At 34.1% G+C, this 21,304-nt stretch overlaps 1 protein-coding gene across 1 annotated transcript in view; it reads right to left on the bottom strand.

The window, feature by feature from the left end:
- The window catches only part of LOC128552217 (uncharacterized), a gene marked incomplete at its 3' end in the record, with an annotated part of 44,201 nt that extends 28,230 nt beyond the window's left edge, over positions 1-15,971 (bottom strand). The window contains exons 1-5 of the mRNA XM_053533248.1: positions 15,896-15,971; positions 14,950-15,598; positions 7,865-8,128; positions 2,398-2,676; positions 436-699 (exon numbers count right to left, since the gene is read on the bottom strand). Coding sequence (XP_053389223.1) covers positions 436-699; positions 2,398-2,676; positions 7,865-8,128; positions 14,950-15,037 — 895 coding nt within the window. The remainder of the gene's footprint in view (positions 1-435; positions 700-2,397; positions 2,677-7,864; positions 8,129-14,949; positions 15,599-15,895) is intronic.
- Between the last annotated feature and the right edge of the window lie 5,333 nt (positions 15,972-21,304).

Genomic DNA, 21,304 nt, shown 5'->3' with positions numbered 1-21,304 from the left:
GCTCCTGATTAAAATGACAATTTCTGTACCCCAATAACCAGGTGTTACGTCAAGATATAAAAAAAACATCTTAGTAAATGGCAGTGACATGTCCATAGTGGACACAAACACTCAATAGCGTGCATTAACACTCAAGCTACGCATTATAACCGGTATAAGTTAAGTTTTACAATTGCAATTCAATGTGTTTGTATATTATTTTTCATTCCGAATTTCTTGTTACATCATCAAGAAATGAAAATGAAAAGTTATGCTGTAGCTTTTAAAACAATGCCAAGGAAGCACAAAACTCAACTCACATGTTACTATAGTGTCAATGCTACAGAAATATAACTAAAATATTCAAGAATATTTGATATCTAAAATATGTGTTGCATTTAAATAAACTGGATATGTACAGTATTGTTAAGTTCTATGAAACTATAGGTGTTATACCTGAAACTTTGAGGGAAGCCGTTGTTGATTCTATGCCACATGCGCACGAATAATATCCTGAATCTGTCATCTTTGTTTTCGAAATCGCTAACCAGTGGGTACAGGTATCTGCAACAAGTTTTAAGTTGTCTGTTGCTACTACAGGTTTGTAGTTATGACGCCATATTACTGCTTTGTCAGAAACATTGAGTTTGCATGCGATAATTGCTGGGTCGCCGACATAAACTAACATGTCTTGAAGTTTTTTTGTGAACACTGGATTTTCTGTAATAAGAATTATATTCCAGTCTCATCTGAGCTGCAAATAATAAGCTATCTACGAGTATATTTCTTAATTATAATAATTCCTTAAACAATATTTGATCTTGGTATATAGCACCCAGTAAAACGGTGCTATATTAAGCGTTTATCTAGGTTTGACCAAACCTTAACAAACAGTTTACCATGCTAAGACTAGTCTATTGACGCAACTATAATAATTTACTAAAGAATCAAAAGTGCATCTCCTATTATGCTACGCTAAGGATTGGAAGACGAGCTATTGCTAGCCTCGTTCTGATGGCCCTTCCGCTAGCCAATCAAAATGCTTAAAAGCTTGAAAAACCTATATTTAGCCTTGGTTTTTGCTATTTTGCTATTTACAATTCTTATGTCGTTAAGTGTTAGATAGACGATTAGCTCAGTCGGTAGGGCACTTGCTCTGTAAGCGAGGGGTACCGGGTTCGAGCCCTGGACTGACTGAACATTTTTTTCTTAATCTTTGATATTCGAACAAGTCGTCTGATTGGTTCAAATAAAAATAGATTTGCAAAAATAAAAATAGCAATATTGGAAATCCAAAATATACAGGAGACGAATGTGGGTCATTCTCAGATCTACGTTTAGAAGATCAAGTACTTTAGTCAGATAGCTCAAGTATATTCGTACTTGAGAATAATAATTTCAACTGTAAGCATTTAGTTTCAAACTAGATGACTGTTGATAGGTAAACTTATAGTTAACATAGGACATAAAACGCATTCTCATTATTCAGAAAATATTAGAGTAGTGATTTACAAATTTCAGTGTGTGATTTTGATGCAGAAATATGATCAGGGAAACGACTTATGAATAGTTAACATGTTTTTGCGGATAGGGGTGCCGTGAACTTCAGAGAGTCTTTATCTTTATGAACATATCGTATCTGTTTACGTTATATTATATTGGTACCATGAGATGAAATAAGATTATGTCACGAGGTCCAAAACCACTGAATCAGTAATTTGCCTATATGTTGTATTGTCCTCGTTCCGTGTATATATTGTATGAAATGTCTTTATGTGTTATTGTTTTGTATTATTTCCATACAGCCCGATCCTATATAAATTTCGCTTCATTTATCCATCTAACATTTTCTAACACTTGCCAGTTAATTAAAAGTCTTAACAAGATTTGCATCCCGGGTCTCAATTTTTTTTAACTTTTCCCGGATGTTACATCACGCATTCGCGCTTGAAAATAGATTCTGGATGGCTCGCGCCTGAAGTTTTTCTTGTCTTGATCAGATAGTTTATTTATTAAGGTTTTGTTTTGTGCCTTTACAGGTAATTGTTATTGCATTCATTTTATCATGTCTTCATGAATCCTTCCATAGTTTATTTATGTATTTCGGAGCTGTATTTATTGAATTGCACTTGAAAATAGATTCTTGATGGCTCGCGCCTAAAGTTTTTCTTGTCCTGTTCAGATAATTTATTTATCAAGGTTTTATTTTGTGCCTTTACAGGCAAAAACTCCCCATCCATTGTCGAGTAAAATACACGACAATTACAATGCCATAAGTTAAAAGTTTATGAAAACCTTCTAATAATAATCCATCACTAAAATATTGCTGTATGTATAGGTTTGCAATGTCAAGAAGGAAATACAAACTATTAACATTTACATTGTTACATTACAATTATCTTCCATTGTCAAAACTACCTTTAAGTGTTAGAGTTGTGTTTGATTTCACATCACCATAATCAACTGTGTAATCACCCTCATCTTCTAAAGTAGCATTATAGATTGTAAGTTTATGTTCTAGTTCCTGTACTGATACACGTAGTCTATCACACGGTTTAATTTCTTTGCCGTTATGTCGCCAAACACTATTGTTTGAATTCTGGTCGACTCTACAAGTTAGGATGATATCCGCATTCACTCTTACGTTGATTTCTGCTGTCGCTACATGTAAGTTCTCAATTATCTTCAAAGGTTTCTCTGTTTAAATATATAACAGCTTACACTACAACACATAACAATGAAATATTAAAGATAAAAAATGTCGAATTGACAGCAGCTCGCTCGACTACTCGAAAATATGCAAATACAGTAGCAAAGCTACAGTAAACGGTTGCTGCGACAGGAGCATTATCGACAAACGTTTGCGTTTTGTCTCTCGTTATTGTTTAGGAAACATGAAGTATTCAATTAACTAAAGATATATATTATATACTGAACAGAACATTGTGATAAACATTTTTTTCTCTTTTTATCAATAACATTTTGATTAGAAAACATAGACATATATCCAACAGGCAATCGAGGAACAAATAAAGGAACGCATTTGAGCCGAGCCTTTGAACGATATAGAGCAAAAACACCACTAGTTAGCTTACAATGATTTATGATGCGCCTTGCATCGCTCTTACTCTCTCCGTGTTCAAAGTCAAAAGGACAATGTGAACAAGTTAATGACATATTGCCATGCAATACAAAGTCTCTTACTGGAAGGCAACTAATTTACGCTGCCGAAGTGTTACATACAAATGTAATGATCTGCTATTTGTCAATGATGTATGAACAATTGTTGTCAATATATATGTATATACAATATGTTAAAACACGATTTGGATTAATTGGGTCCAGGTATCATATATAACATTCATTTAATATGGGGAACATTTATTTCAGGCAATATTAAACTTCCTCAATGGATGACGGCGTTATGAGCCAGAAAGGGAATAAAACCTAGTGACCTTTGACTGTGACATTGACCTTTGCGTTAGGAGGGTGCTGCATTAAACACATTGTCTCCTTATGGAAACAATTATGCCATGTAATAGTAAAATCCTTTCATGGTTGACAGGTATTGACTACGAAGACAAAAAACATTGGATTTTGACCTGCAAGTGTGACATTGACTTTTGAGCTGGGAATCTGGCTGCTGCGCATGACATGTCATCTTTTTTATTGGGTACATTTACAAGTTATATTTAATTCCACTTAAATATTGTTGAGTAACAGAACGGACAGGGAAAAAAGCGCTGTTGTATGGGCGGCGGTTACCGCCAAAATTAGTAAATATACAATCCATTCATAAACAAGTCAGTCAGTACAGTGCATTTCAACGCCGTCTAGTTTAAAACTCCACCCCGTCCAATAGTTTTGCATTCAACGCATTGTATTTTGAAACCATTTAATACAAAACTTCATTCCATCTATTTAAACATGGAACGATGCATTGAAAAACTTGTTGCAATGCACCGTACTATGAAATCATACAAAAAAAAGCATGATACCATGCAGCTCAATGTGAAGCCATTTAACACAACATGATTGCGTGCAGTGTAAAATGAAATGATTTATTACAACTTGACGCCGTCTAATGCATATTGAAACCGCTTTGTGTAATTAAGAGCGGTGTATAAAAACTTGATACCATGCAGTCCCAATGTGAAGACGTTTAACGCAACGAAACGATTCTTTAAAGCTTGGTGCCGTCTAATGCATACTGAAACCGTGTTGTGTGATTTGGAGCGGCATATCAAAATTTGATGCCATGCAGCCAAATGTGAAGCCGTTTTACGAAACACGAGTACGTGCATTGTAAAATGTTATTAAGACTATCAGTTCATAAGTTTGACCTGTTACAAATATACATCCTGGATCAGTTTTACATAAAAATATCTTAAGATTTGTCCTAAAACCGACCTTGTGGTAAAATTCTAACATTTAATTTTACACTGTTCCTGCGATTTATCTGAATATTAAAAGGGACCTTATTTTCGAGAAACATCTTTCTTCTTAGTTTAAGCTTTGTCAGAAGTATGCTTCGTGAAACAGTAATAGAAATATTAACAAACACTAAAAACCTCCTGAGTTAATTATCAGTCATATAAAATAAATGTTGACATGTTTATGTTTTTAGACAGTATGTCAAAATTACATGTACTTCACTGTACAGTGCAATGTTTTTTTTTTGTTGTTTTTTGTTTTGGCGGGGGAGTGGGGGGGTTGGGGGGGAGGCGGCGGAAGATCTTATGCCATTTTTAAACAGTATTTTATTTAAGTTGGACAGTCAGTTTCCTGGATTTCATACGACCATACGAACTGTAAGAGGAATTGTGAACGGAGCGAGCGCAGCAGATACTTGTGGAGATAAAGTTACTACTTGTATGAAATCCAGGACTTAAATGAAATACTGTTTAGAAACGGCAGTTAATACTTGTATGAAATCCAGAACTTGAATGAAATACTGTTTAGAAACGGCATAAGGTCTTCCGCCCCCACCCATCCCCGAAAGAATTTAACAAACAAACAAACAAAAATTGACAAAATATTGCACAGTGAAGTACATGTAATTTTGACATACTGTCTAAAAACATAAACATGTAAACATTTATTTTATATGACTGATAATTAACTCTGGAGATTTTTAGTGTTTGTTAATTTTGTCATTATTATTTCTATTACTGAGTCTGTTTCACGAAGCATACTTCTGACAAAGCTTAAACTAAGAAGAAAGATGTTTCTCGATAATAAGGTATCTTTTGATATTCAGATAAATCGCAGGAACTGTGTAAAATTAAATGTTAGAGTTTTACCACAAGGTCGGTTTTAGGACAAATTTCAAGATATTTTTATGTAAAACTGATCCAGAATCTATATTTATAGCAGGTCAAACTTATGAACTGATAGTCTTATTAATCTTTTACAATGCACGTACTCGTGTTTCGTTAAACGGCTTCACATTTGGCTGCATGGCATCAAATTTTGATACGCCGCTCTAAATCACACAACACGGTTTCAGTATGCATTAGACGGCGCCAAGCTTTAATGAATCGTTTCATTTTACACTGCACGAACTCAAGTTGCGTTAAACGTCTTCACATTGGACTGCATGGCATCAAGTTTTTATACACCGCTCTTAATTACACAAAGCGGTATCAATATGCATTAGACGGCGTCAAGTTGTAATAAATCATTTCATTTTACACTGCACGTACTCATGTTGTGTTAAATGGCTTCACATTGAGCTGCATCGTATCATGTTTTGTTGTATGATTTCATAGTACGGTGCATCGCAACAAGTTTTTCAATGCATTGTTCCATGTTTAAATAGATGGAATGAAGTTTTGCATTAAATGGTTTCAAAATACAATGCGTTGAATGCAAATCTATTGGACGGGATGGAGTTTTAGACTAGACGGTGTTGAAATGCACTGCACTGACTGACTTGTTTATGAATGGATTGTATATTTACTTATTTTGGCGGTAACCGCCGACCATACTGTTGGCCTTTTAGCCCCGGGTGTGTCGTTTAATCCTGTGTGTCATGTAATCTACTTGCATACCTAGCAAGTTAATTACTAGCTTTCAAGACGAACATATATGCAGTGGATGTTTTGATGAGTCCGCCATTAAAGGTAATAGAACAAATAATTATTTTTTGTCGATTCGCCGTAAACCCCAACTCACTCACTCCCTCACTCCTTTTTGCGACATATACCAAATATATAGGTTATAAGTAAGTTAAATTTCATATATTCCTCTTGGAAATTACTCAGTAACTCAGAAGCAGACTCAGTAATAGAATTAATTGCACTATCTTGGCTGCAATGTGAAACGTACATTTTTAATTCTTTTATATGCGCTTCTTTGATTTACATGTTGTTCAAGATATTTTTGTAAAATCATAATTTCAAATGGTCTCAAATAGCTTATGGCTGCTTCAAAATGTCTAAACTAATAATGTGAGGTGCATTATTTGTACTCCATCCACTGCATCGTAACAATCAAAATCAATAAACCGTATCGCGGATGATGTCGACATTTGTGTTGTATCATTAACGTCAGCACCATAAATCAGCTCACAAGGTTGTTTAAATGGTATTTGCAAAGTACTGCGCACAAGACATACCCAATAATCTTAGCAAATTTGATGCTGGTGTTATTGTGGTTCAATCAGAGCTAAACTATCGATTATTTTCTAGGCATAGGTGTCACGATTTAGTATGTCAGTATTTGCTATTTTTCGATGATTTAACAAAATATTGATGCAATACTCATTTCAGCATTATGGACAAATGCGGCCCTTACCTAAACATGATGTGTGTTGTTTAAACGATCTACTGTCGGTAAATGTATTAAAAGTGTATAGTTGTTTAGACCTCAGACACCTTCCAGCTAACATTTAATTTAAACGTTGCCTGACTTAGAACTGCTTTTTTACCACCAGAGGCATGCCATCCCGGTTTGAAAATTTCATAATTTGTACAAGTATGGGTACGCGTAGGCCTTCTTAATTCCAATACCCATTTGATCAGTCAGTCAGTCAGAATTCAGTATATTACATTTTTTCAAACGAAACACAATCAAAGTCTACATGTAATCATCAGACCTGAGATCTATGTAGTGGACCCTCAATGACAATTGGCATTTTCCGTATATTTACGTATTCTTCGGCACTTTCTGGTTATGATGAAAAGAGTTTTCTATTATGACTGAGAGATGACGAAATAGCATTCCATTAAAAAAGTAATCACAGGAAAATTGTCTATTGTCATTACGGGTTCATTACACTAAAAGTGCAGTGAGAGACTTGGTCAGTTATAATGGACCAACTATAAAAATCATACATATAAATACTAATGTAAATAGATTTACTATCATACGCGTTCTGTAACAAAACGTCATTACTTAATATACATTCAATACTATTACGTGAATTTTGCCTCACTCATTGCCTGCAAATAATAGTACTGGCGTTACCAACAGACTAACATACCAAAAGCCGAACAGGCTTATGCAGCTGTAGAAGAGAAAGCATTAGAAACCGTTTACCGACATTGTCTATTTTTAGGTACTTACCTTTTGCTCAGGGCACATTCAACTTATTCACAGTCGCAGCATAACATTTACGGTGCCATGTTTCGTTATATGTACATAGAGCTTCAATTGGCCTCTGGGCATTAGGGTATTTATGATTCATGGTATACATGGCGTGTTTCTTTGCTCTACGAATGAAATACATTTATAAACTTCCTGTCAAAGTTCTATAGAACAGCGTTTATACTATGTAAACGCCTATCGGATATCTAACTACTTGTTTCATTTAAAAAAGGCATTGATACAGTATATAAATTGTATATTTCTTTAAATATTCATCAGAAATATTTAATAATACCTGAGACTTTGAAGAAAGCCGTTGTTGAAGACTGACCACATATACAAGAATAATACCCTGTATCTGTTATCTTTGCATGAGATATCGCTAACCAATGGAAACATTTCTTGTCAACAAACATTAAGTTGTCCGATTCCTCTACCGGTTGGTCATCCTGTACCCACATGACTGCTTTCTCAGAAACGTTGAGTTTACATGTGAGAATTGCCGGTTCGTCAACATAGACAAACGTATCTTGAAGAGTCTCTGTAAATACTGGGTTGTCTGTAATACATATGTTTATTCAGATCAATCGAAAGAGGTCTAATTATACACGTTTCAACTTTTTAAAATTATTGAATGTTTACTTCTACATATAAACTAACATGTGCATTATTTCTATTATCTATTTGGTGAAACATGTGAGTCACCGGGTGTGAAAAATGTGCAGTCAGTCCTGGGCTCGAACCCGGGATACATCGCGTACATGGTGAGTGCTCTACCGACTGAGCTTACCGGTTGTCTGACACATATTCTCTATTAAAGTCTATACCATGACATACACCCCACAAATTTGAAATTTGTCTCCGAATTCTGGTTGTACATAATATTGCAAGCGGCGTTAGAATGATCAAGCAAGCATGCCAAGGTCCCATGTTGTGCGCCTAATGTCACAGGGTGATAGATATATGCAGTGATTCTGATGATCTAACCAGGGATCCTTTGCCTACAGGGCGAGTGCTCTACTGACTGTGCTAACCGGCTGCCTGACACAGTTTCTCATCTTACATAACGTAGAAGCATGGTTTTCTACTTTCCAGATAATATTTACTTCACAACAGCGGGTGTTAAATGCTGTGTGACGGCCGTAAAATGCCACCCCGACATCATCTCTGTGTTGTTATATTTTCTAGTCCTTTGGGATCATTGATTTCAACTCATTTAGATTTGAAAATTGAATAATACTTAAGCCGGTGTTAGGGTGTGTGAGCAGTGTTGCATTTTCCATTACTGTTCATGAACAGACTCAATCAAACAGAGACTGCAATTTTCACTGATTGTATTGTTCTTGGTGCTTCCGAGGGATCTACTTTCCAGATTATATTTACTTCACAACTGCGGGTGTAAAGTGCTGTGTGGCGGCAGTAAAAAGTCGCCCAGACTTCATCTCAGTGTTGTTATATTTTCTGGTCCTTCGGGATCATTGATTCCAACTCATTTAGATTTGAAAATTTAATACTGCTTAAGCCGGTGCTAGGGGATTGTAAGTGTTGCATTTTCCATTACTGCTCATGAACAGGCCCAATCAAACCGAGTCAGCAATATTCAGTGGTTACATTGTTCTCGGTGCTTCCGAGGGATCTACTTTCCAGATTATATTTGATATGATAAGAGTGAAATATAGTTTATAGTTTTACAGTTCGCTGACTCTGTGTATAGCAGGTTGCATGTTCAGTAAGATCTGAACAGTCATACAAGTGTGTTAATATATTCATGTTCTGAAGTCTGATGTTTAAAGCGTTTTATATGTTGCTAAAGTTGGCGGTCAGCGGCCAGAATTCAGTTGCCTAACGGATTGGCGGCCTGAGGTAAGCGACCAAGCGAATTGGCAGCCTTAAGGTCACGTTGCAGAAATACCACTAAATTAATTACGATCTAATAAACTATATAGTAATACGTATATACTCGTAAATACATGTATCTGCTTCCTTGGTTTAAAGAAAATATTCCAAAACTGTGTACTACTACCATATGGAAGGAATATCCACCTGTAAAAACATAATTATATTTGTAATAAAGACTGTCAACTCCCATGTGTCTTTGTATTGTTTGTCATGTATTCCAATTTTCAATTACTTATGTATTTACTGGTGCAAAATAAATATTGTATTAGTGACTTTTCCAACTTTGCGGCTGTATTTTTGTCAGAGTGAATTAAGAGGTATAACAACTTTCCCTGACCAAACGGCCCTCGGATAAGAAAGAATATCTTCATATTCATTTAAAGAAATTCATCTACATTTGAAACTAAATGTAAACCTAAAATGGTACATGTATTTCTCACGCTTTCTTAACAGATTAACGTCAATAAACTATTAAGAAAACATTATTTTTTAACCTATTTGTCTCTTCCAATCAGCAATTTGCATATGCACTACATGACCGTTTAATATATTTCTGTTTAGAACAATATATTTTTCGTACTGGACGATACAGTACTCCATTTCAACTAAACGGTATCTGTTATAAATCGATGAAAGTATCCTTATGAAGATCTGTTAAATAACCGTGATTCGATGTTTTTGTACGCGTTTAAAATATCATGTCGATCTGATTGTTGTCGTTTTATTCTGAGAATAATGAGCATACTATACAAAGATAACCTTGCCATGTACAATGCGGAATATATTTAGACTCGCACACATCTAAAAGCAGACTGAACTCATCTATATAAAGTATTTTCTTTTCTCGTCAAAATATATTGCAGTAGTGTACAGGACAAGTTGTAATTACCTGAAACTCCCCGATAATGGTGACAAACCATGACAAAATGGTCCCAAATGACATTTTTGAGGAAACTGAGTTTTTCACATATTCTGAACTGCAGATGTGTCCTTAACATAAATTAAAAATTTCAATCTGACTAAAGTACATCTCCTATATTACGCTACGCATAGGATCTGAAAACGACCTATTCATTGCCTCGTTCTGACGGCTCTTTCGCTAGCCATTCAGAGCCTAGCTTACAACATCTTGCAAATCTACATGTAGCATTGACTTTTGATATTTACAATTCTTATGTCGTAATGTATCAGATAGCCGGTTAGCTCAGTCGGTAGGCCACTTGCTTTGTAAACGAGGGGTCCCGGGTTCGAGTCCTGGAATAACCGCATATTTTTCTTATCCTTTGACAATCGAACAAGTCGTCTGATTGGATAACATAAAAATAGCAATAATGGAAATCCAAAATATACAGAAGACGAATGTGAATGGGTCGTTCTCAGATCTTCGTTTAGAAGATCAAGTACTTTAGTCAGATTGTTAAAAATTTTAGGCCTGCATGTTTAAAAATAACAAAATTACAGCATTTTATTTTTACAATGACTCTCTATCGCAAATTTGCACTTTTTGTTTAATAATAATGACAAAATACTAAAATCGTGTACTTTTATCATATATTTTAATTTCATATTCTGCAATCAATATCAAAAGTATTTAACATGATTAGCACAGCTGATAATGCCTACTTGCTATAAATATGCTATTTCATATTAAAAATGTCATAATTCAAGTTTCCATAGCAACAAAATAAAACAATTGCTTTAAATGTCAAAAATGTCAAATCAACAGGCATTTCAGCCTACACATGATGCAAGAAACAATGTTAACTAAAAATATATAGATATGAGTTCTCTAGAGTAACAAGAATTTGTGGTTTTTTTCTGATTTATATTCATCTCAAAAATATCTAAAAGCAATTCCATAAATATCCAATATTTTTAATGTGTCATTCAACTTCAAATGTAAGGTGCATTGCTCAACGACAGTGTCAGTTGAAAATTAAAGTATCAGTGATGATTATATAAAATTAAACTGTTTACATAATTATAATTAAAAGTCATATTACTCTGGTATAAAGCAGATATACTTAATACTTAAATTCTGTTTCCATGGCAACAACATTTTTTAAATAAAGAATTCATTTTAACATCTATTTCCTTCAATTAACATAAATTTACAAGTGAAAGTATTATTTCAAAGATATTCTTCCTGGAGGGTTGCTTTTTTCAACTTAAATAGTTTCATAAAATATATCTTCACTAAAATATTTCATATTTTGGTAATTACTTCAGATGTGGAAAATCATCATTAAACATATTTAACTTTGCTTAATGTATAAATCAACTGTGTATGTAGAGCTACATTCATAATTTAATGTCATGCAGTACTAAACAGTAGATTTTTTAAAAATTTTCTAGTGTTTAAAGGAATTTCACATTTATACTGTGTCCAGCCTTACATCTATACAGTGTGTCTATATTTAACCAATGCATAGTACTTACTGTTGACACTATAAACTGGTTAATTCAATGTTTACATAAACTATATGTAGCATTTGTTCATATTCATATATATGAAACTTGGGGCTAGTACACCTTTAAAAATCAAAAACACTTTCAAATTAATGACTTAAAATTTCAGAAAATACCAAATGAGCTGAGCTTATCTCTGTATTACTTTAAATGTTAAACACTTTTTTTCCATTCATTCTTCGTTTTAAATGACTGATTTTTCAATTCTTATGGCATTGGTGCTGCTGGTTTTGAGCATACATTGATTCTGGTGCTGCAAAGGGGCGTTATTTCATTATACAGGTACCACTGTCGACTGGCATTTAGCTCAGGAATGGTAATACGGTTGGAGAATTTGCCTGTCATACCGACCCCCTGCCTAAAAATATTAATATCTGTCTCTGTGTTGAAGCTATGATCCTTCAAGAATTCTATACCATGTCATGCAGAAGACATTCTGTAATGATAAATGTATCAAATATATAAGCCAAAGAACACTGATAATCTTTTTTTTCAATCCCGAACAACAGCTGTCCATAAGACAGCCCACTTGATTATTACATTAAATTACAAATTAGAATTTTATTGCAGTAATCGACAACCTCTTTTCATGAAAAATTTCAATCACATATTCTACAACAAGTAAGGGCTATGATTTTGATCTCATTTTAACAAATAGTTCTCTAACCTGGTTAAGTAAAAAAAACAGTTACTGTATTACAATTATTTTATTTCTGTTGAACTGGATTGCAGTGAGCTAGACACTGTTTAACAACACAAAAAGGAACTGAAAATGTGGTATCTCAATGTAAGTGGCCTCTTTACAGACATGATCTCTGCAGCAAGTTTTATCAATACTTGATTATTACTAAAAATAACATAATTGCTTAAAGAGGCTCAAGCCAAATATACGATTTTTCATTTACATAAAAGTACGCACATTATATATATAAACTAGTAAACCAGTGACTTTCCGAACTGAAGTGTATGATCACACTTTCAACATTAAATTCTGTGTACTTATATATTTCTTTATTTATTGAGAATTCTTACCTTATTACAACACTGTTCTTATTTTGTCCACTATAATTGCCTATATGTAATGAAACTTTTCTCCATAGCCATGATGCTTGAAGTGATGACACCACACTGTTTGCTCCCCTTCCAAGAGCAGTACTGTACTTTTCATACACTAGTTAGAAAATCTGAGACCCTTAAAAACAAGAACAGTTTATAAGAAATGTATTAAAGTTCTCATCAAAAATGGAGTGAATAAACAATGACGACCAAAAATCAAGTCTGAACAAAACACAACTTCTTTTAGATAATTTCACTTTACCAAATTTCTGTAAAGGTGGCATTGTCAATTTCAATGTAAAATGAACACTGTAGGCCTGTAGCTTTTATTCATAGAGCCATGATTTTTTTGAAGACCGTGAAATTTAATTTAGTGATATATGGAATTTCTGTTCATAGTTCAAATTGATATTGAAAAAAAATGCATTTGAGGATATTGACACTGATATTTATAAATGTAAACACTAACTTTAAAATCTTATACTTGCATGAGGATTCACAGCAACTCCAAAGAAACTGCATTTATGTGTTGTCTTTAAATACAAGGGCCCTACTTGCTGAGCAGAATATGGGTACAATACTTGTTTGGCATAGTCAAAACTGCAGTGAACCTTTATATCTCTTACGGCTGGAGGTTGTCCTGAAAATATAAACAAAGAATTTTTCATTTATTTAGTAGCGTACCAGCATGCTGACTACCATTACTGGCAGTACTCAGTAGTGAGAATGAAAAAAAGTATTTCTATTGTAAATTGCATGTAGAATTTTTTTAGATTTTTTTCAGGATATCTATTTTAGTTGCTACAACAAAAAGTGACAATTTAAAACATCACTTTTCCTGTGTTATTGTACTATTCTTTTTCAATTGTCATAGGTGCATAATGACCATGTAATTACTAATTATTTACATCTGTGTCAGTTAAAAAAATGTACAATTTCTTACAATATACCTGATCATTTACGATTTCTAGATAGAAAATTTCATACAGAATGTACTTAGTATAGTAAATGCCTCACTGTCTTGGCTATAAGTATATTCTGCCATCATGAAAATTGACAAATATACAGATAAGTATTTGACAGCAGACAGTCGGCTCGAAATGTCAACACGGCCATTTTTCATTTCCAAGTTCCGGTTCTCAATTATCTTCGATAAATAAATAAACGAAGCGGTCTGTCCATTCTTTTTAGACTTGATTTACGAATAAATTCATAATGAAAATAAACACTTACCATAACAATTTATAATTTCGCCATGCACTTTAAATATCCGCGTATATTACTGCATGTTTTCTCTGACCCAGTTTCACACATGTATGTATACATTGTTAATGGCGTGCTGATTTCAAAGGGAAACAATTCGCTAATTAACTCATTATTTGTGATATTTCACTACTAGTGCGATAACTAAATGTTGAAAAGTTTAAACTTCTTCGTCGGATATTATTGATTTTAACACTAATGACTGTTGCTTTAAAAAATGTTTTAAAGAAAACAAATATATAAAGACTTCAATTAAGAGACGTCAACTTCAACGTCATTTTACCGAAATCGAGGCTTATGTCATTTGGGATAAAATGACCATGGTTCTTATAGAATACTTAGGGGTAAGGTATAACATGTACAGAGGCATTTTCTTTCTGTTCTGGTGCCAGTGGTAATAACCTAAAATTCCCCGATAATATATAACTGTTCTTAAATAATCACCATGTAATCCGATACAATGTCTGCCTTTCTAAACATTGAGCAGAGAGTGTAAACTTTACAGCGTTTCTTTCCTTTCCGTTTAACTAGTCATAATTATAAATTAGTTTCAAGTGTTAAATCTTTACATTACGTACCTTGAAAGTGTTTTAATCTAGTACTTGTCAGAAAGTAAAAACAAAATCTACTATTCTATTAAAAATAGTTGCTTTTAATAGGCAATAAATTTAACAAAACTGAACAGAAACAAACCAGTTTGTATTTCTAGAAGCTTGTTTTGGTAACAACGGACATCTTCCTCTCCATGAATTTTCGGGATGACTTTGTCTTGTATAGCCATTTAAACATGCGTGTTGACATCTTTCGTCTGTTTTATTCTATTTATCAGTTCAATGTTAACTCTGACGGATTCTGATTTAAAAGAATGAATCATTCGTTTACACTGAAACTTAGCTGTCTCGTCATTAATTTCTTTGATAAGATCCAGTATTGCAGAATGTAAAGGATCCCATTTTGTCTCGAAGGTCTTGTAGCTAAGCGTTGCAGAGTGGGCATAATTTTCTAAGTCTTTTCTTTGGTCACTTATACATATTATTGCTTTCAGTTCTGTATTGGTAAGACACGACTCAAATAGGACCAATGTTACAACGCAGAGCAAGTGTATGTCCCACGAATCGATATCTGCATTAACTTCATCGTCTTGAAATAACAGAGGAAACTCTGCACTGTAGTTATCTTGAAAAATATCCTTCTTTTCAGCTAAAAGATTGGCAAGATTTCCCATGCATCGTTTCCTGACTTCTCTTTCAATTACGGCCTTTACACCCAAGGGTGCAGCTTGCCCCAGAAGTAAAAGATGTCTCAGGTAAAGTTCATGTCCCCGTGTTATTTCCTCTTCAGTCTATGGAAAAGTATTCAAATATAATCATGGTTTCAGATTGGATTTAAATATACAAGACATGGCAGCTAAACCTACCTGTACATTAAAAAATAAATGTTTAAATATATAATTAAGTATATGTTACAATACATTGGGGTTATTTCACTTATCACATGGACATGGATATTTCTTTCATTAGCGTGATCATCTTTATTTTACTATTACTATTTTTTGTATTATCTGTTATGCATAATAATGAATGTAGATTGGAAATAAAGATACATGTACGTGCAACGATAACAAATAAGCGATACATACCGTTGTCATCTTTGGCTAGTACAAGCTCAGCAACGTTTTTTTCTGGATAATTTGAACAATACATATTCGTGTCATACTGCAAAATGATATGTTACTACTATTAGATGGTTGTTTTTTTACGCAAAGACCAAGTATAAATTTAATATACTGAGAAGGCAGTTTTTCTGGGCAAAGAAAGTGGCATTCAATTTAACTTATACAGAGAAAGACATCCTGTCACCAATGGAGCTATGTAGAACTTATGATTTTAACTAGACTTAATATATAGGTTAATATCAACTACTGTAAAGTTGAGTTGACATCTGTTGGTAATGAAAGGCAGAAGAATTTCAAATCTGAGATTGAACTTTGATCTACTGACTTTACATGTAGTAAGAGTAGGAGTCATTTACAAACAACAGGCATTTTTTTGCATTTTAAATTCTAAATCAACTTTGTCCGCTGTGATCAATGAAATTAATATATCAATGGATAGTACACTGCGTGGTGATTTGTCTATCTGGTTCTGAAATTAAATTTTAAAGATGAAATGTTAGAAGGAATCCAACGAAACACATTCCCCTATTCAAAGTTCATATGGCATTACTTAGATGTTTTGAAAAATGTATTGTACACTTTGGCAAACAATTCCGTGCCTGATAAAAATATATTTATACTAGATGCCCGATCTCATTAATTGTCAAGGCATTATTCAGTCGTTGTACCTCTTAGTGTTACTCTGACATTTACGAGTTCTCTGTTCAACTTGCCTACTTATGGTGAGCATTAATTTTGTACCATGGTAATGTGACAATGTCATAACTCGGACAATATATAAATTATAAATATTATTAAATATTTGAAATTGGACCTCTTAATTTTGACCTGTAGCTTTTACATAGAGCCTTGGGTCTTGTGCACTATACGGCTTCACATTCTGGTGAACGTTCATACCAATATTTAAAAATTCATAGATTAATGATGAATTTATGGGCTTCCCAAGATCTAAATACCATATTTTAAACTCTGACCTCTCTTTGTAACCAAGATTTTTGACACACAGTAATTGGTATTTTCCGTGATGCATCTATTCATCATGGTGAACATTTGTATCAAATTTGTTTATAATATGATAATGTCTTAAAGTAATTCCATCCTGACAAGATATACATGACCAATATGACAAGTATGACATTGCACTTTGACAGAAGAGTCATGGGTCTTCTGTTTGACTCGCCAATTTATCATGATGAACATTTATATTATTTTTAACTTGCTTTTTAAATTTAAAAAAATGATGACGTTATGGCTTGGATAATGTATTAGTTATCAAAGTTTTACCTTTGACCGCTAACTGTGAAATTAACGTATGACATACACTCGTGGGTCGTTTGTGTGTTACGCCTTATATCATGAAGAAACAAAACAAATGACAATGAATAAACAGCCACCAGGATATCTTTGCAAAACCAGGATTTTGGCAAACTTCGCTACCATTTCTAAGTGACTTAGAAACTTCTGTTTTAGCTTGGATGGTAGTTTAGGGGCCAAGCAGCAATAAATGGTATCGTTTTGTATTAATTTTAATTCTCTTATGTAATAAAAAGATGATTAAAATTTTTGTCCAATTGGATTTTTCCAATTTCCAATCGGATATATGGCGTTCGATTGGAATTGATGAAAATCCAATCGGACATTTTTCCAATATTTTGATGGGCTGGATTTTTTTCCGGGCATAAAACAATATTTTTATAACAATCATTCCAAGAAAGAGGCTTAAATTAAACTAAATATAATTTTATTCCGTTATTTGCTATAGCGCAACTATTGTTGTTTTTTGTTGTTGTTTTTTTTTTTCATATAAAGAAAGAAATTTTGTTGTTGCGCTTCAACATGTGACATTTTCAGCCTAAAACCAGTAAAACACCGGTTTCAGGACACCAACCTTTGAGACAAAATGGCCTGAAATACACTTGTTGTGGGACCTGTACCTTCTATCTGTAAATGATTGACCTAAAACATCTGAATATCAAAAAGCGTGCGACCAGAACAAAATATTGTAACCGTGCACTTTTTCCACAAATTTGAGTTAAATCTGGATGGACGGATGACTATTTTAATTTCGTCTGAGTTCCGGTATCTCGGGTAAAATTTTATACCCGACCATCTACATGGAACATCAATATTTTGCACAATGAATACTCGTACGCAGGAGTCATGAGTTCTATAAACAATTATATAAAAACAGTTGAATATAAATGCCTTTACAGTACATCTACCTATTGTAGTAAAAAAAACCTACTGGACCACCATACGAAATTCCCACCCCTTGCCACTTATTTTAGCCACACAAAGCGATATCACCATGTTCGTCAAATCCTGACATAGTATTTACAGAAATATAAGGAAATGGCCTTAATGTCAACCATTATGTAGAATACTACTGAATTCAAATATTTCTTTAAGAAATTCATCGAAATGTTACATGATGACAGGTCACGGACATTACCGAATTGTTTCGTGTTTTCGGATTTTTTTTTTTCGTTTTTCCTTTTATATCTATTTGACGCATTTAATTTATCTAGTAGAAACACATGAATAAGATGTCAGTATCTACTCGGACAGCAGGATTGGAGAGAGGCTTTTGCAGTTACGGTTGTATTTATAAAACCCGGCCCGACCCAAACCACGGGAATTGCCGATTTCGCTGTACGGAAACCATCGGAAACTTACGTACAGAAGGCTAATATAATATTGAAAGATATCGTGTCGATACCAAGTTACATTTTGTCACATATATATATATTTACAAGTTAAAGTCCTTTGTTTATATTTATTTTCATAGCTTTATAGTAGACCAATAGTCAATATTTCTAATTTTAACTGGCACTTATTAAGATCAACGATTTTCACCTGCTTAAAAATTATAGGGCCGCTTTTATTTATATTTTCTTTCCCTCCCCGCCAGTTTGTAAAATAGTACAGCGAAAAACACATGCAGACGACAGGTAATTACGGCACAGTAAAGGCCCCTTCGCCGTACAAAACCTAGTGTCACAACAGTAGTTGCGAAAGTGGTCCATTACGACGTAACATTAACTATAGCCTGTCAATTTCTCTTGAAAGTATCCAGCCATGTGCTATTTCATGTCTGCCCGTTACACAAAATGATATGTCGATTGCCGAGCTCCATTGAGTTTAATTGAAACACCTAAACTATCTCGTTATTTTAGGTATTCGCTTGTCAAGTGAAATACCTCATTGAACATACGTTTCATCAATATCAAATACTTTTCTTTCAGTTCTGTAAAAATGAATTAAATTACACATTTGCATTGACCAAGATGACGGTATAACCATTCGTAATTATATTAGCCTTCCGTCCGTAAGTTTCCGATGGTTTCCATATAATCGGAATCGGTGATTTCCGTTGTTTGGGCCGGACCGGGCTGGGTTTATAAACAATCCCCTTTTTGCTGGTCATAGCCTCGGATTCTCCCTATCTCCCTTCTCTTATAAAAATGATATTATCACATTTTGGAGTTACGGTTGGGGCAACCGGCTCACAGTATAAGATTAACATGTCTTTCTTGGTAATTAAAAAAGAAGAAAAAGCATTTCTTTAATTCATAACGGTTGTTTGAATACGGAAAATATTATAACTGTAAAAAAATCTTACCATCCCTGCAATATATGCATTTAATCACACATTGTGCTGCATGTCTTTCTGTTGACTGTGGATGTCCGACAATTGTTTTAGGACCGATCAATCAAAATAATAAACGGAGAAATCAATGAGTCAATGAATACGTAAATTCATAAATTTCTTCAATAGAAATAGGAACTTATTTATTCTACTCCCTCTTTCATTGCAAGAATATGGTATGCAAAAAACAAGATCTCCACCAAGCAGGTCAATATACGCCCAATTATATCATAGGAAGGGACAAATTTTAAAGAACTTAACTGTTGAAACCCAAAGGACAGGAACAATAAATGGGAAGAAATTCCTCAAAAATTCGATGCGTAGTACAAGCCTTTTGTCTATGCTGAACAGCACGAAATCATGTCTGAACAATGGTAAAATACACCTAAAATTGGAGGTACTATCCATGTTGTACCACAGAAAAGTGGTCTCTGTTTTCCCTAAGACCAATGAAAAAATATACAAAAATAGCTATGTATGGTAACATAAAAGGAAATAATAAAAAATATTGTAAGTGAACAAAAAAGGATCTGCCTAATATAAATAAGAGAACCGCAATGCAGAGCAATATATTCACGTAACAAAGTCCTATGACCATTGACCCCTTGACCCTTTGACTTTGGCTTTGAGGCGAGCCATCCAAGACAAGAGCTTTCCACAAACCACGGTTTCCGGTACGTGTACTGTTAGGGGAATTAGAACAACCTCACGTGCCTACTTTTTAAAAGTCTTTTTGTTGGGTTTAACGTCTCACCTACATAACTATAGGTCATATGGCCACTTTCCAGCTTTGATGGTGGAGGAATACCTAAGGCTCCATCCGTGTATTATTCCACCGACTTTCCGTAAGCCAGCATGATAGCTTTCTTGCATGAAAAATTCAACGCCCCGAGTGAAGCTCGAACTTACACCATTGAGAGGCAAGTGATTCAGAGTCAGCGACTTTAACCACACGGCCAGGGATGCCCCGTATAAAAGTCAGTGAAATGGCAATAAAGGGAGTAGTAATTACTGTTGTTACTGAGAGACCGATAACAAAGCAGTCTGACTCACGCGTCATTGTCATAGTGGCTACGGGTAACTGAAACCAGATTTAGTAAAGGAATTAGTGTCATTTTTGTTTTGTTTTACACACTTGTAAAACCCGAAACCGAAGTACACATGGCCGTTATCGTAGATATATGTACGACATGTCGGGTTTTACAAGTGAGTTAAACTAAAAAAATGACATTTATGACTTTTATTTCTTTTTATATGTAGATCTACAAATTATTTCAAATCTCTGTACTGGCAGTATAAATAAAAAGTGAAAAAAGTAGTCCAATATCGGAAGAATGCTCTTTAAAAATCCAGTTGTATATGAATTTCAATGTTTATATATTATTGATGATACATTCTAATATGACTGTCAATGCTTTAATCATCACAACGATATAATGTTGACTTCACGTCGACATGATATTTAGTGCGATGTATACATCTAGAAATAGCGCTTTCAAATTTGATCAAATGTTTTACTTAGGGCAGTTCTAGAATTAATGGTATGGTGTCGGAAGGCACTTTTTGAAAATACCCACCACCCATATTTTTTTATTTTCCTCCAACCCCACTACCCATGATTTTTAATTTTCCTTCAACCCCACTACCCAAAATTATGAATTTTCCACTAACCACCACCACCTATAATTGCGCCGTGCCATGAGAAAATCAACGTAGTGGGTTTG

This window comes from Mercenaria mercenaria, unplaced genomic scaffold (genome assembly GCF_021730395.1).
Source record: "Mercenaria mercenaria strain notata unplaced genomic scaffold, MADL_Memer_1 contig_2168, whole genome shotgun sequence".
NCBI classification, from domain to species: Eukaryota; Metazoa; Mollusca; class Bivalvia; order Venerida; family Veneridae; genus Mercenaria; species Mercenaria mercenaria.
Note: the sequence above shows the minus strand (reverse complement) of the source record. Positions and strands in the feature narration are given on the sequence as shown.